The sequence below is a fragment of the Mus caroli genome, unplaced genomic scaffold (assembly GCF_978045245.1).
Source record: "Mus caroli unplaced genomic scaffold, Mus_caroli_1 scaffold_14, whole genome shotgun sequence".
NCBI lineage: Eukaryota > Metazoa > Chordata > Mammalia > Rodentia > Muridae > Mus > Mus caroli.
In genome coordinates this window covers 101,969,384-101,985,136 of record NW_028227269.1, presented here as the reverse complement: position 1 = coordinate 101,985,136, position 15,753 = coordinate 101,969,384, and the positions used below count along the sequence as shown (strand labels likewise).

At 44.2% G+C, this 15,753-nt stretch overlaps 1 protein-coding gene across 1 annotated transcript; it reads right to left on the bottom strand.

Moving 5' to 3' along the window:
- Window positions 1-281: 281 nt before the first annotated feature.
- Serpina5 (serpin family A member 5) lies at window positions 282-5,147 on the bottom strand. Its single transcript, XM_021179073.2, has 5 exons — window positions 5,010-5,147; window positions 3,992-4,620; window positions 2,841-3,111; window positions 2,395-2,542; window positions 282-1,221 (listed from the first exon to the last, which is right to left on the bottom strand). The coding sequence occupies exons 2-5, from the start codon at window positions 4,605-4,607 to the stop codon at window positions 1,036-1,038; spliced, it is 1,221 nt and encodes a 406-aa protein (XP_021034732.1). The 5' UTR covers window positions 4,608-4,620; window positions 5,010-5,147; the 3' UTR covers window positions 282-1,035.
- Window positions 5,148-15,753: the final 10,606 nt, after the last annotated feature.

Here is a 15,753-nt window from a genome sequence, read left to right as displayed (position 1 = left end):
ACACACACACACACTAAAACAAATCTTTCTTTTTTAATTAAGGTTTTGGCCTTCTGTGATAGCTAACCTATTTGATAATATGGTTGTCAAATTGACTGTCCCTGGAATCACCTGAGCCACAAACTGCTGGCTAGTCCCATGATAACTTTAAATGAGGTTCTTTGATGGAAGAAGTACCTAGCACCAAATTTGGAACATAGTAAGTGTTACTATCTCCCAGGGCTATCTCCATAAAGACAATGAGACCCAGTCTTTGCAAAATGCTTTATTGCCATTGCCAAGGTGGAAATCAATAAGTCAGTCTGCACCCTAAGTTCTGCTGTTTACCTCAGACCTCTATCACACCATCTCCGCCAGCCAGGCTTGTGATTTGATACCTTTGTTTGTGGTGAGACACTTTGACCCTGATTACTCAAGTATGCTACTAACCTGAGTTCTTACAGCAAACCTGGCTAGCATAGAGAAGCCAACCCCTGGATAATAATCTCACAGATTGCTGAATGGGCTTCTAGTTCTGATCCTTCACTGGACACACAAAGAAACACAGGCCCAGAGAGGAACATTTACATTCCCATGTTACAGAGCTACCAGTGGCATTTCAGAATCTCAATCCAGTGTCCTCTCTCAACCCTGATGAACTGAGCATTGGTGCTGACAGGTGGGAGCCCAGGTTTATGACTCTGCTTCCTGGTGACCTTTATCTATGGGGACCAGTCCCTTACAGAACTTTGTAGTGCTAGACTGAGCAAGAGAGGCCTGGAGTCTGGGCACAGCTATGTCACATATATGGTGGTAGGACCTTGGAGAAATCAAGTGACCTCTTTAGGGTCCTTGTCAATGATGAAGGATGAGAGCAAGAACACATCTTGCAACTGTGATCAAGGAAGCAGCCATAGGGATATTGATCTTATCACTTACAACACCTTACTAGTCAAGCTACTCTATGAAAATCACTAGCAACCAAGAGATGGATGGGCTGAAGAACATGCCTGGCTCCCTCTGTGTAAGCCCATGAGTTTCAGAAGGAGTCCCCCCTCAGGGCCGGGTCACCTTGCCAACAAAAATTATATGTGAATCCTCCATCAGGGTCAGCAGAAAGGGTCCGGTGAATTCTATCTTCAGTGAGCTTGGCCGAGCAGATCTGAATGTGAAGATGGTTCCTGTGGTGGCAGCTGCTGTGGTTCCTGACTCTTCGACCTCCATCATGGATTTGTGCACCATCTGCAGGCAGACAGCAGGGCTGGGTTGTGGTGATGCACCATGATAACTGCATTACTTATATTCTAAAAGGATGGAGCTTTGTTCAACCTCACAGCCAGAACTAAACCCTACACCCAGAGCTCTCTTAGAACTGCTTTCCTACTTTGTACTCATCCTGTTTGTTCCATCTGCTTTTAAGAGAACAATGGAATAATTAATCATACTAGCCTTAGGCTTCCCATGCAACCTTACATTGTGTACTCTTCCATGTCCCTGATCTAGAAAGCATGTGTTCCATTTGCTGATAACAGAAAATATAGATGTTGAAAGGGACTTAAGCCCTTGTAAAACTGTTAAAGATTTCTGTGAGCCTGGCCTGGTGGTGCATGCCTTTAATCCCAGCACTCAGGAGGCAGAGGCAAGCGTATTTCTGAGTTAGAGGCCAACCTTGTCTACAAAGTGAGTTTCAGGACAGCCAGGGCTATATAGAGAAACCCTGTCTCAAAGAAAAAAAAAGATTTCTGTGAAGTATCCCATTTCATGTCCATATTTTTGTGTGTGTGTGTGTTTGTGTGTGTTCAATAAATACATAGCAAAGATCTTTGTCAGGGACACACACACACAGATTCACAAGACAGCATTCAGACAGGCACTGAATCCTTCAAGTTTGGGTGACAAATATTGGTTCCTATTGTAAGAAGAACAAGACACAAAGGAACTTCTTTGAATATCTGAAGGAAAAGACTCATAATGGGACAGAGTGGAATGAGTTGGGGTGAAACAGAATGGAATGCGATGAGAAGGGTTGGAACAGGATCAAAGGTGAAGGGCAGTGCTAGAACAAGATGGATAATTAGAACAGGATGGAGTGAGATGGGATTGTAAAGTATGAAGACTATGATATGGCTGCAGTAAAAAATAATGGGATACTCTCTGAAATGGGATGGGGTAAGATGCAATGGGATGGAAGGGGAGAGGAGGAATCGGGTGGGATTGGATGGGAGAGTGGGATGTGGTGGTGTGGGTGGGATGTGGTGGGGTGGAATGGTATGATATGGAATGGGAGAGATGGGGTAGGAGTGGGATTGGGTCGGGTGGGGTTAGAGTGAGGTGGGATAGGATAGAGTGAGATGGGGTAGGATGGGGTGGGATGGGAATTTCTGAAATCAGGTGCTCAGGAACTTCTAGACTCACCTCAGACAACTTGATATTGGTATGGTCAGTAATGCCAGACAAGTCAGCATGGGTGGTGAAGACGTCCTGGATGCCCAGCTTGGGAAGGACTTTTTCCAGTTTGTAGGTAGCCTCAATGGAGAACTTGGGGAGGTAAAGATCTAAACGTCTGGAAAGAGTACGGAAGGTCATTCTTAGACACCATGAGCTTGCTGCTGCCACTCTCTGCAGCCTCACTGACTTTCTGGAGTTTCCCTTGCTTTATACTTAGACTTGGGCTTCTCTCTCTGATGTTACCCTAGAACCTCAGCTATCCCTCAAGCTGGGTCATGTCCTGGACTGAAGACTTGATGGGTAACATTTAAGTTTGGAGCTAGCTCACTGCCTGAGGAGTCCTTTCCACCAGTACTGTGAGGTCTTCCTGACATGGGTAGAAGGATGTGGCCCCCAGATGGCCTAGAAAGTACCTCTTGGTTAACATCTTAAGCCAGTTCCTCAATGTTCTCTCGTCCAGGCCATCCTCCACCTGCTTCATCTTGCCCTCGCTGGGGAGAATAAATAGAGCGATGGCATTGCCTTGATAAGGGATCCCCACCACAGTGCAGGAGATGTTTTGGTCCAGGTAGTAGGAATACCCATCTTCACGGTTCATCATGGGCACCTGTATGGTCTTTTTGGGGGACACATGGAAATCCATCTTGTGGGTGTTTGTCTCACTGAAGGCCGTCTGCCACTTGGCTAAAGATGAAGGGGAAAGAGTAAAGGAGAACTGAGTAAAAATGAGAGACCCTTGGCTGTGGCTGTAGAAAGGAGACAATCCAAAGAGTGTCTCTACAGAGCGACCTCAACAACAGCAGCATCCACACCCCTTGGCCCCAGAGGCCAAATCCCCTCATAATTCTGGGTAGCCTGAACCTTTTATGGACCTATCCTCCTGTCCTCCCAAACTCTTGCTGTGGTGGTTTGAATGAGAATGGCCCCCACGGGTTCATATGTTTGGATGCTTGGTCCCTGGTTGGTTGAGTTGTTGTGGGAAGGATTAGGAGGTGTGGCCTTGTTAGCACTTATTGGTATGACATTGAGAAGGCTTGGAGGTTTCAAACACTCACATCAATTTCCTGCCTCTCTCTACTGAGTGTTTGTGGATCAGATGTAAGCTCTCAGTTATTGCTCCAGCAGCATACCTGTCTGCCTGCTACCATGCTTCCTACTGAGATGGTCATAGACTCTGAAACTATAAGCCAATCCTAATAAAGTGATCTCTTTTTTTTTCTTAAATAATCTGTCCTGGCCATGGTGTCTTGGCAGGGCAACAGACATTTGCTTTCAGTAGTCTCTGATCTCTCCTGTTTCCTGCCTTCTTAGCCCTGATCAGATCCATATCCTGTTTCTAGTGGGTTTGACAGTTAGGGTTGTTTTGTCATGATGTCTATGACAAAGACCAGCTCCTGACTGCGGAATCACTGACAGGCTGATAAGCAGGTTCTGTCTCGCATGAGGCAGTTTTTCTTCTACCCAGCTGGCACTTGGGTGGCTTGTTCTTTTATCAGGGAGGGAATGCTATCTTTTAATAAAAACAGAAAAGAGGAAAAAGTTCAAGTTGGAGCCCAAGGCTTACCTTTGAAGAAGATGTAATTTACCACTATCATGACATGGGTGCTGTCGAGATCCTTGATCAAGTCTACAATCTTGCCCTTGGTCTGCTTGACTATATAGTCATTGATCTGCTTCTTGGCGATTTCAGGGTTCCCAAAGTTGGTAGAGAAAGTGTCTGACATATACAGCATTTTCATGGCACTCAGGAAGTCGTCCCGGATATGTACTGCTGGGTCTTTAAAAAGGGCACTGCCCAGGCTCAGCTGCAGGTCATCACTAGGCTGCCTGAATCTCTGTAGCAGCTGTTGGAAGCCCTTGTGGAGCTTGTCCTCTTGGCCTTGCTGGAGGCTGAGGCCTAGGCCATCTAGGATCTGGGTCTTTGTCTTCAAGCCAGCCCCCAGGGAGAGCATGCCCAAACTCATAGACACGCTCATGGGGGAGAAGAAGACATTCTGACCAGGGGCTTCAGAAGCCAAGGCCCTGTAGAGTCTGAAGGTAAAGTCTTTGCTGCTGGGATTTCCCACATTACCCACCGAGGACTCTTTAGCCTTCTTCTTCTCCTTGGAATGGGAGTGTCGGCGGGAAGCCACCCCATGGCTGATAAACAGCACCAGGCACAGAATGGGGAAGAACCTCATTGTGGTGACAGCTCTGGAGGGGAGAAGAGGAAAATATTCTTGGAGAGGGAACAGCCATGAGTCAAAGTGAGAGACACAATGAGCAGGCTGACATCTGCAAAGATGTCCCCATGTCCCCTCCAAGAGGGTAAGAAGGAAACTAGGCCATGAGGCTGTAAAAAGAAGCAGTGGTACTCAGTGCTCTAGGAAGATCAGATGAAGCAGGCAACGAACTGCTCAAGGTAGACTTACAGACTGGCATGCAATGGAGTTAAAAAAAAAATCAAAACATTTTTTTCATAATATTTTAAGTAGGTTTAGGATTTTGCATTATGCCTCATTCATAGGGTTCCTTGGCTTCAGCTATGTTACACCCACACACATCCATAATGCCACAGGTCCTACCCCAGCAGGTGTACTCACTCTGTATTGTGGTGGCTGAGTGTCAAGGTATAGTCCACCTGGCTTACAAGAGGACAGAGAGCAGAGGAATTGCAGCCGGCAAATGTCACTGACCACAGAGACTCTGTCTCCACCCCACTCCAACTCTGCCCCGTTGGGAGCTGGGTTGATCTAAGGCTTTCATAGGGTCCCTGATAAAAGGACAGAATAAATGTACTTCTGTTTCTTTGTCTAAGAATGTGCTTGGCAATGCCAGCCTGGGCCTGAGGCTGGAGCCTTGAACTCGTTAAGATTTCTGTTCCTGGGACTTGGCTTTTTCCCCTGAAGAAACTGGAGTCATTAATCCCAAGGCCGCCGTGTGCCCAGTCTGGAATGTTCTTGAGATATCATGTTTTCCTTGTGCAACATTGTTTGATTAGCTTCCCCCTGACTTTGTCCCATTGTATGGTAGTTTCTGCTGACTCTGTCTCATCTCTTACCTGGACCTGGTATGTAAGATACTGTACTTTTTAAAGAAGCTTGCTTGGTGTAAGATATAGCGTGTGAAAGCAAGACTTCCTGATCCCTAACTGTATCTTCTCTAGCTTATGATCTCCTGATCCCACCTCCCACCTCAGGGCATTGTTACAAAAAAAAAAAATTGACTGTATGGTCCAAGTCAAGTAGTGACTAAACAAGGACACCTGAATATGAGAAAAAGAGTAAGTATGGCCATAACACATAGAGAAATTTAAAAATTAAAAGTATCCCCAGAGAGACCACCTGAAGGAAGGGCTAGAAACTTCAAGAGTGAAACAAAAGATAGTAAAGTTGTTTTCTTAACATAATATTGCTATTGGTTATTTGGGAATTTGACAATGGATCCCATCACCCTTACTTCCCAGCCCCCCCCCAGGCCTGCTCCCCACCTCTTATGCACCCCTGCCCCAAAAGATAGAAAAAACAAGTCCATATACTCGCCAGAACATGGTCAAACTCCTGCTGGCCAGCCCCTTAAAGATGAGTGAGTCTGTCCACCTCCACAACCACCAGGAGCCAGCTATCATGGAGAGCTAAACTTCAGCATCCTTACCCTAACAAACAGCCTGCTTGGTTTTGCTAGATTTCTCCCCAGTACAGGATAGGTATAGGGGTTGTGGGGTGAGGGCCTATGTGGTGTGTGTGTGGGGGGGGGTGTTGAGGACACAGTCAAAACTCACAACAGCAGCTGCACAGATTTCAGAACCCAGGTTCAGACTACAAAGAGCCCAGTCTCCTAGGCACAACAGTCCATCATTGACCTGCCTTTGCCTGAGAGATAATTGCTCTGAAAACTCTTTCCCAACCAGTTTTACATTAAAAAACAAAAAGGAGGTTTATCTACATGACTATTAAAAGGTCTCATGATATTAAAAAACTAGAAAATGTTATAAAAATAAAGTTATTCTACATGTTATTTAAAAAGTAAAAACACCATAAAGATAAAAGTTATGGTATTAAAATATAAAAGCTATGAGGTAAAAATATTTTGATGAAAATTTATATATACAGAAATAAATTATTTTAATAAATAATGATTTACATAAAGATTGAGGTGGATATATTGAGATATGAGCTATATAAAATTAAAAGGGTTATACATTATAAAATTCTGACTACGTTATTTAAAGTATAAAAGGGATAAGACTTAAAGATAATATACATAATACTAAATTTTCTAAGGCTTGAGGTTAGTAATTTAAAATAAAGGTTGTCAAATTAAGATTTATTTAAAATTATCTGGTTGCCAAAATATTACATAATAGCTAAAAAAAAAATATCAGACCAGTGACCTTCTGGGTGCCTCTCATGGGAGGCCCTGCACTGCTCTCTTTGCCTACATTTGGCCATCACCGTATTTCTATTTGTCTGTCACCAGCAGGTCAATAAGAATGTCCCCCTCTCATCTGAAAAGTGATGAGATGTACAGTTTTTCAAATATCATCAATTCACCCATCCCTTGAATTTTCCAGCCTCTAATCACCTGTAAGGTACCCCCCCACTCACTGTGTGGGTATTTCCCAGTAAACAATGACAATCCGGTGCCCTGGCTTCAGAATGGAATTTCCCCTTGGGTGGTATAATCCACAGTTTCTGTAGAACTCTGTGCCTCTAGAGGGATGGCATGAGATTCTGTTCCACTTGTCCTAGAGATGCCTACCTGGTCTGGATAAAGTTAATTTCCTAGAACCCTCTAATTGATTCATTACAGTGTCTCCAGGAAAAAAGACTCAACTGCCCTATTGCTGTTAGCCACAGACCTGGGCAATAAAATCATCTATGGGACGTTTGAAAAAGAGAGATAACTATAAAATGGACACCCTTTTATGCCTAAGCTCACTGCTTATATTAACCGTCCCTACATGTTACTTGGCTTGGGGATCCTTCTAGTCAAGTGAACGGGAGACACTTTGAAATTGCCTGTGGAGATTCCCCTTCTGAGGTGACCAGATTTACTGCACAAAATTCAACCCCTTTGGCATCCTCCATCACCCACTCAGTATTATGATTGGAATCTTCAGTTGATAATTCTTTTGGTTAAGCTAGGAGACGTTTATCAGTTCAGGAAAAAAAATAAGAGTCTCTTAGACATTCAGGAACTCATCTGGCTTTTAAATGATGAGAAGGAGGGAGCTGTTGAGCCTGTGGTACCTATTAGCATACCAAAGTACGTGCTGTACACCAGGCCAAGTGCCAGGCTCACTCTGTACCTGTGGCTCCTCTCAGCTCACTTCTCCAGCCCTTGGGTTTTGATTCCCTTCCCCCAGCTTCCAATTCCTATATAAGCCTGCTGTTGCAGCCATGCGCTCCAGTTCTCCCTTGCCCTATCCCTTGGTCCACCTGTCCCCTTCCCTCCTCTCTCTTCTCTCCCTCTCTCTCCTCTCTCTTCTCCACTCCCTCGCCCCCATTTAGTCTACTGACCATGTTTATTAGTCATTTCCTTTCTCTCCATGCTCTGGACTCTTCCAGACTCCTCTCCCTTGTATTTACAATGACATCATCCCTCTCAGTCAGACCTTGGAGCAGTCAGGTCCTCGTTGTATTCATCTGGTGCTGGAAACCAGGAGGGGCATCCATGAGCTTTCTTCCAAGGGGCACAGCCGCTCCTAACCAAACCAAGCTGCTGATTCAACTCTCTTAAGGTATGCATGGCTCATTTGTCTCTGCTGGCTTCTGCCACCCGCCATATTTAACTTCAAATTCTAGTGTCCACCTTCTCAGCTGCTTCTTCCTTCCCTCCACCTCCTCTAACTCTGGTCTCTCCTCACCTACTTGGCAAGTGTTGTATCTTTCTGGCTCTTGAAGCCTGCTACACTCTCCAGGGTGCCCACCATGTGGGTATCTGTCTACTAAGACACCTCCCCCTCTTCCTCGGTTAGAATCCTCCCTTTCCCAAAAGGCTCACCTCTTCAGTTATTTTTCTCCTCTACCTGCTCTAACCAAGAGTCTCTTTTCCTCTACTGGGTGTCACCCAGAGCTGCCTACTTTGTCTCTGTTGGATTTCTACAAAAGCAACAGTGGTATGCTCACCCTACTGAGCCCCTGTCATGTGGAAAAGGGCATCTCGCATCTGTGATTTGGGACATTTCTCTCTAAAGAGTCTCTCAGTCCACTTGGGGACACCCCAAATTCCTTACTCCCTTCCTGGCCCTACACAACCCTCCTCTCTTCTTCTTCCTCAGACTCAGGGATTTTACTATCTCTGTGTAACTGAAAACAGCTTGGCCTCAGTACAGCACAATGGCCTAAGAATGTCCCCTTCAGTTTTCAGATTCCCTCATATGGTAACAACTTCTGCCACTGTGCAAACAACGATCCCCAAATCTAACCTTTCTCTGCACTACACTTTCAAAATTCTGCAAGCTTTTTCTATCACCTACTCTTGAAAACCTTTTATCTTTGTGATTTCTTTGTTCTCTGCTCTCAAAAACTTCTCTTAAAACTCCTCTGTAAACCTTGTCTCGGAATTTAGAAAATTTGGGGGTATGGTTTTAAAAAAATCTGTAACAAAATGTAGATAGTTAAAAATGTACACACACAGTTAATCTTAATTTGCTACAAAATGTTATCTGTGATTCAACTCTTGTTTAGGAAAAGAGCTGCTTTTGAATAGCAACCATGTGGCCTGCTTCCATCTTGGCAAATGACCTCATCAGGATGAAAGCTATCAAGTGGTTGGCAACCATCTTTACCAAGGTGGTTTTTGGTGTTTTTGTTTGTTTGTTAGTCTGTTTTTTAAAGAGTGCGTGGTTTATGTAACTTAACCTCCATATTCATTAAGAAGACCCCATGGTATAAACCAACTAAAGCATCCCTCACAAAACGTAAGTCTCTTTGAGCCCTCTGCTTGTCGTTGTATCTCCTTTCTAGACAAAGGAGGCAACAGTGGTCTCCAGAATGTTCTGGGTAAGGGTAGATTTTTGTTTAATGATAAGTTTCTAAGGTTATAAAGGTTAGTTAGGTTAACAGAAACTGCTTTAGAGTTGTATGTCTGACTAGTTATGTCTCTGCTAACTGCTCAGTATGAAACTTGTAGACATTTTAAAATAAGGAGCAACAGGATATGTTTGGTAAATAAATTGGTGAACTCCTAAGGTCTATTTAGGTTTAATAGCTATTAACTTGAAGATGTTAATTTGGTTGCTTTGTCTTTGCTAACTTTGCTAAGCCTTAACTGTTTGGATAAACTGAGTCATACAAGAAACTATAGTACTCTTGCATGGTGAGCTACAAGAGGATGAAAATAAAGTTCCAAGTCCTTCTGTGGTCTTTATTTATTTAAAGTTTTACTTATTTTATTTTTATTTATTCACTTTACATCCTGCTCATGGCCCCCCTCCCGGTCACCCTCACCCACTTGCCCCCTTCTCTGTGATGGTAGACGTTTCCCCTGGGTATCCCCAGACCCTGGCACATCAAGTCTCTGCGAGGCTAGGAACATCCTTGACCACTGAGACCATCTCAGCTAGTAGAACATATCCCATACACAGGCAACAGCTTTTGGGATACACACCCCACTCCAACAGTTCAGGACCCTCATGAAGACCAAGCTGCACATCTGTTATATATGTTCAGGGAGGGGTGCCTAGGTCCAGCCAATGTATGTTCTTTGGTTGCTGTTCAGTCTGTGAGAGCCCCAAAGGTCCAAGTTTGTTATCTTTGTTGGACTTCCTGTGAGTTCTTATCCCCATCAGGGCCAGCAACCCTTCCCCCGACTCTTCCACAAGACTCCCCACAGCGCCATCCACTGTCTGGCTGTGGATCTTTGCATCTGTCTAAATCAGCTGCTGGGTGGAGCCTGTCAGAAGACAGACATGTAGGACTCCTGTCTGCAAGCATAACAGAGTATCATTAATAGTGTCACAACTTGGTAGTTGCCCATGGAATGGTCCTCAAGTTGGGTTGGTTATTGGTTGGCCATTGCCTCAGTGTCTGCTCCCTCCCCTGTGCCTGCATTTCTTGTAGACAAGGAAAATTTGGGGTGGAAAGTTTTGTGGGTGGGTTGGTGTCCCTATTGCTCCAGTGGGTTTCATTTTATTTATTTTTATTTATTCACTTTTCATCCTGCTCACTGTATCCCCCAATGTTATGAGTCACAGCTTAGGCCACCCTCATTGATTCTTGGGTGCCTCCCCTATCCTAGGTCTCTGTTGCATCCTCAAGATGCACCCCACTTCCTCAACCCATCAGTTGGAGATTTCTATTCATTCTCATGGCCATATGGCCATCTCTCCTGTCCTTGCCCACACCTGATTCTGACCCCCTCCATTCACCTCCCCATCCCCTCTACCATCCAGTTCCCTCCCTCCATTTGCCTCCTATGCCTATTTTATTTCCTCTTCTAAGTGATATTCAATCATCCTTTCTTGGGCCTTCCTTCTTGCTTAGCTCCTTTGGGTCTGTGGAATATAGCATGGGTATCCTGTAGTTTATGGCTAGTGTCCACTCATAAGTGAGTACATACCATGAATGTCCTTTAGGGTCTGGGTTACCTCACTCAGGATGATATTCTCAAGTTTCATCCATTTGCCTGAAAAGTTCATGTTTTTGTTTTTAATGGCTGAACAATATTCCATTGTGCAGATGTACCACATTATCTTTATACATTCTTCAGTTGCGGGACATCTAGGTTGTTTCAAGTTTCTTGCTGTTATAAATAAATAAAGCTGCCATGAACATAGCTGAGCAAGCGCCTTTGTAGAATGTTCTAGCATCTTTTGGGTATATGCCCTGGATAGGTATAGCTGGGTCTTGAGATAGAACTATTCCCAGATTTCTGAGAAATTGCCAAATTGATTCTCTTGTACAAATTTGCACTCCTACCAGCAATGCAGAAGTGTTCCCTTTGTTCCACATCTTGCCAGCATGTTCTATCAATTGAGTTTTGTATCTTAGCTCTTCTGATGGGTGGAAGATGGAATCTTAGAGTTGTTTTGATTTGCATTTCCCAGATGAATAAGGACTTTGAACACTTTTTTAAGTGTCTTCCAGCCATTTGAGATTCCTCGGTTGAGAATTTTCTGTTTAGCTCTGTACTCCATTTTTTAATTGGAGCATTTGGATTGCTAGTGTCTAAGTTCTTGAGTTCTTTATAAATTTTGGGTATTAGCCATGTGTCATCAAATGTAGGGTTAGTGAAGATTCTTTTCCCAATCTGTGGGCTGCTGTTTTGTCCTATTGACAGTGTCCTTTGCCTTACAGAAGCTTTTCAGTTTCATGAAGCCCCATTTATCAGTTCTTCATCTTAAAGCCTGAGCCACCGGTGTTCTGGTCAGGAAGTTGTCTCCTGTGCCAATGAGTTCAAGGCTATTCCTCACTTTCTGTTCTATTAGATTTAGTATATCTAGTTTTATCTTGAGGTCTTTGATCCCCTTGGACTTGAGGTATGTGAAGGGTGATAGATATGAATCTATGTGCATTTTTCTACGTGCAGATGTCCAGTTATACCAGTACCATTGGATGGTTTTGGCTTCTTCGTCGAAAATCAAGTGTTTATAGGTGTGTGGGTTTATTTCAGGGTCTTTGTTTAGATTCCATTGGACAACCTGTCTGATCCTATACCAATACCATGCAGTTTTAAATTACTATTGCTCTTTAAAACATCTTGAGATCAGGGATGGTGATATCTCCAGAAGTTATATTATTGTTTAGGATTATTTTTGCTATCCTGGGTGTTTTGTTTTTCCATATGAAGTTGAGAATTGCTCTTTCAAGGCCTGTAAAGAATTGTGTTGGTATGTTGATGGGGATTGCATTGAATCTAAAGATTGCTTTTGATAAGATGGCCATTATTACTATGTTTATCCTACCAATCCATGAGCATGGGAGATCTTTTCATCTTTTTATATCTTCTTCAGTATTTTTCGTCACCGACTTGAAGTTTTGAGCAGGTTGCTATCTGATAAAGTTTTACTTTTGATGCTAAAGAATCTTCAATCAAATCTTCAACTCAAATCTTTAAAGCTCAAATTTAACAAAGATAAAACTGTAAAATCTTGATCTTAGAAAAGCTATTGGCTTGTTCTAAACTGTTGAAGATAAACATTTATGCCCAATATCTCTCTATATATAAACCTCTCAACAGAGGAAAGAGTATTAAATGCTTTTGACTCAGAAACATTGTTTGGGGTCCCCAAGCTTTTGTTATGACTCAAAGGTATGAGTCTACTGTTTTAGGATTTCAGGGAAGATTACAAACAATGGCAATCAATGTTAATATATCTAATATTTTTTATTTCTTTTGTAAACTTAAAAGAGTCCTTGTAAGCTTTAGGGAGTTGACGAGGATCTTTCTGTCATAGATCAGACTCCAAATAATTGCTTCTGTCAACCAATAGCCTAAGCTTCCCCTCTTACTGCCTATCTCTAAAGGTATGATCTCTCTCTCTCTCTCTCTCTCTCTCTCTCTCTCTCTCTCTCTCTCTCTCTCTCTCTCTCTCTCTCTCTCTCTCTCCTTCTCCCCATCCTGAGACATGCCCCCTTCTAACATCTAAATAACAGGACCATGGGCCTGGCCTGGAAGTTTCAAGTGTAGAACCAAAATAAAGACACTCAGAGGCCCCAATGGAAGGACAAGAGTAACCTAATTCTGAGTCCTTGCTCAAGTGTGGACTTGTCAAGGTCAGCCTGAGACTGGGGCCTGAAAGGAGTTAAGCTGGACTTGGCTTTTTCCCCTGAAGAAACTGAAGTTATCAGTTTCAAGGTCTGTAGTGTTCATAAGATACCCTGTGTTCCCTTGTGCAATGTTATGTGATTAGCTCTCCACTGATCTGGTTCCTTTGCCCGATAGTTTCTACTGGCTCTGAACCCTTCTCCCCTGGACATAGATATAAGATACTGTGCTTCTTCATAAGCTTTCTTGGCATGAGACAGAGCCTGTACAAGACCCGATCCCAAACTTTATCTCATGTCTTCTACCTTCTGAACTCCTAGCTCCTCTTTTCTAGAACCCTGTCATTGAAGAATGGCCTGCTGGCCCAGACCACAACCCCAGCCTGCATTGTCTTGTCATAGAAAGGCTTCCAGACAACAGGTTAGTTTCAAGTAAAGTGGCCCAGGACAGAGGCCTTCATCAGGTTACCAAGTCACTGCTTTCCAAACCCACTTCAGTGACCATCGCCTGGTTTTGTGGGCACTCCAGGAAATAGGAGTGCCAGGCTACTGCAGACTGACATTACAGAGGCAGTTAACAGCAGAACACCATCTCTTTCCAGACTCAACTCCTTCACTTTCTGAAACCAGTTTCTCATGGACCCAGGGCAAAGAGCCTTGAACTACTTCCCTTTGGCCTTTGTGCTTGCTAGATAATCCCTTCAGTCTGATAATGGTTGCAATGAGAAAGTCTTGCAATGACAGAAACAAGGGGGTCATTGTGTCTACCTAATATAAGGACCCAAATGAGGCCCAGAGGCAGAATAGAATGTTCTAGATTAGGTGTCAGATTACGACCCGGTGTCTGGAGAGCTGACAGTGCTCTTTGCTTAGAATGGAGTTGCACCTAGGACTTCTGTGGGCCTTGTGGGGTTGTCTTTTTCTCTCTAGAAACCAGGGCTCACTCACTCAATCTTTCCAACATTGTAGAAGGTTTCCAAGACCAGGTACAGAGTGCTAGCTCAGGCCTTGTGACATTTCCAAGGCCCCATGCCAGGGACTCATAGTTGCTTGCAGAAGGCAGAGCTGGCAAATCCCATTATGGGTCAGGTATGATGAAGAAGAGTTGATCAAGATACACACCAGCCAAGTGAGCACCTGCATACCTTCAGGGCACTTCCCTGTCTTTCTCTTTGATATCAAGGCAGAGTGATTCCCTCTTCTAGGTTAAATGCTGACTTATCAATTCCCAAGGGCACCAGGTAGCCTCATTTGCTAATAGGGTCCTTACTACAGATGTAATGAGTTTTTAAAAAGGTCACATTGGGCCAGGGTGGTTCTTTAATCCAACACAGCTGATATTTCCACCCTACCTCCACCCTCTATCACTATCCCCTTCTCTCTGTCTCTCTCTCTGTCTCTCTCTCTGTCTCTCTGTCTCTCTGTCTCTCTCTGTCTCTCTCTGTCTCTCTCTGTCTCTCTCTGTCTTTCTCGGTCTCTCTCCCTCTCCCTCTCCCTCTCCCTCTCCCTCTCCCTCTCCCTCTCCCTCTCCCTCTCCCTCTCCCTCTCCCTCTCCCTCTCCCTCTCCCTCTCCCTCTCCCTCTCCCTCTCCCTCCAACCCTCCCCCCGGTGTTGTTTGTGTGTATGTGCTGGAATGTGGCTACTTGGATTGTGCACATGCTATGTGTGTTTGTTGTATGTACTTGTGTATGTGTGCAGCCAGAGGACATCTTCAGGTACCATCTCCTCTACTCCTCTAAGACAGAGTTTCTCACTGGCTAGGAGCTCACCAACTAAGCTAGGCTGGCTGATCAATGAGTCCCAATGACCCACCTGTCTCTACCTCCCTAGTACTGGAATTACAAGCATGCATCACCATGGCCAGAGTTCAGGCTTTGAGCCTCCAGCGTGTAACAAGAAGCAGTAGCCTGCTAGACTCTCTTTCATGGAGACTTTGATATACTCGATATTTTTTTCCCAAGGTTACAAAGCAAAGGGTATTGTGAAACCTGAGCAATTGAGCTCAATATTTATCCAGTCTTAGGCCAAAGGACATTGATGCAAACATCACTCTGTAAGCTTCGATTTGTTCATATTTTTTTACTGTCTGGGCCTATGCCATACAGGTTACCTGAGCCCAGTGGATCTTTGGGAATTCTGGAGTAATCAAGGCTCTGCCTCTAAGATGTCCCATCTGATAGGCAACTAGAATGACATGGGGACAGAGTGACCCTCAGGCTAGCCATGCATGATGACAGGATAGCAGTCTGGCTAGAGGAGGTGGAGGTAGAGGCATTTGTGGATAACCTTGGTAGCATGTGGGCTCTTAGAAAAGAGCCTGCCAGAAAGAGGCTGGTGCTTAACAGTAGGCAATGAGAAAGGCCAGTGCTTAAAAATCACATGACATAGGACAAGTGAGGCTGTGAGCATTAGATGAGAGAAGCCTTGACTATTAGTAGAGGATTTTGAATTTCCTTGTATACAATCGGGAGCCACCGAGGATCTTAGAGAGGAATGAGCAGACCATCAGCATAAGGAGACAGCAATCTCCCACTGACTTGCTCCTTCTTGACTTGAGGGGGAGGTGTGTTCACCCTCTCCATTATCACACCAGGATCTCACACCACCCTGGCCCAATGTCCGGCAGGCTCATTGC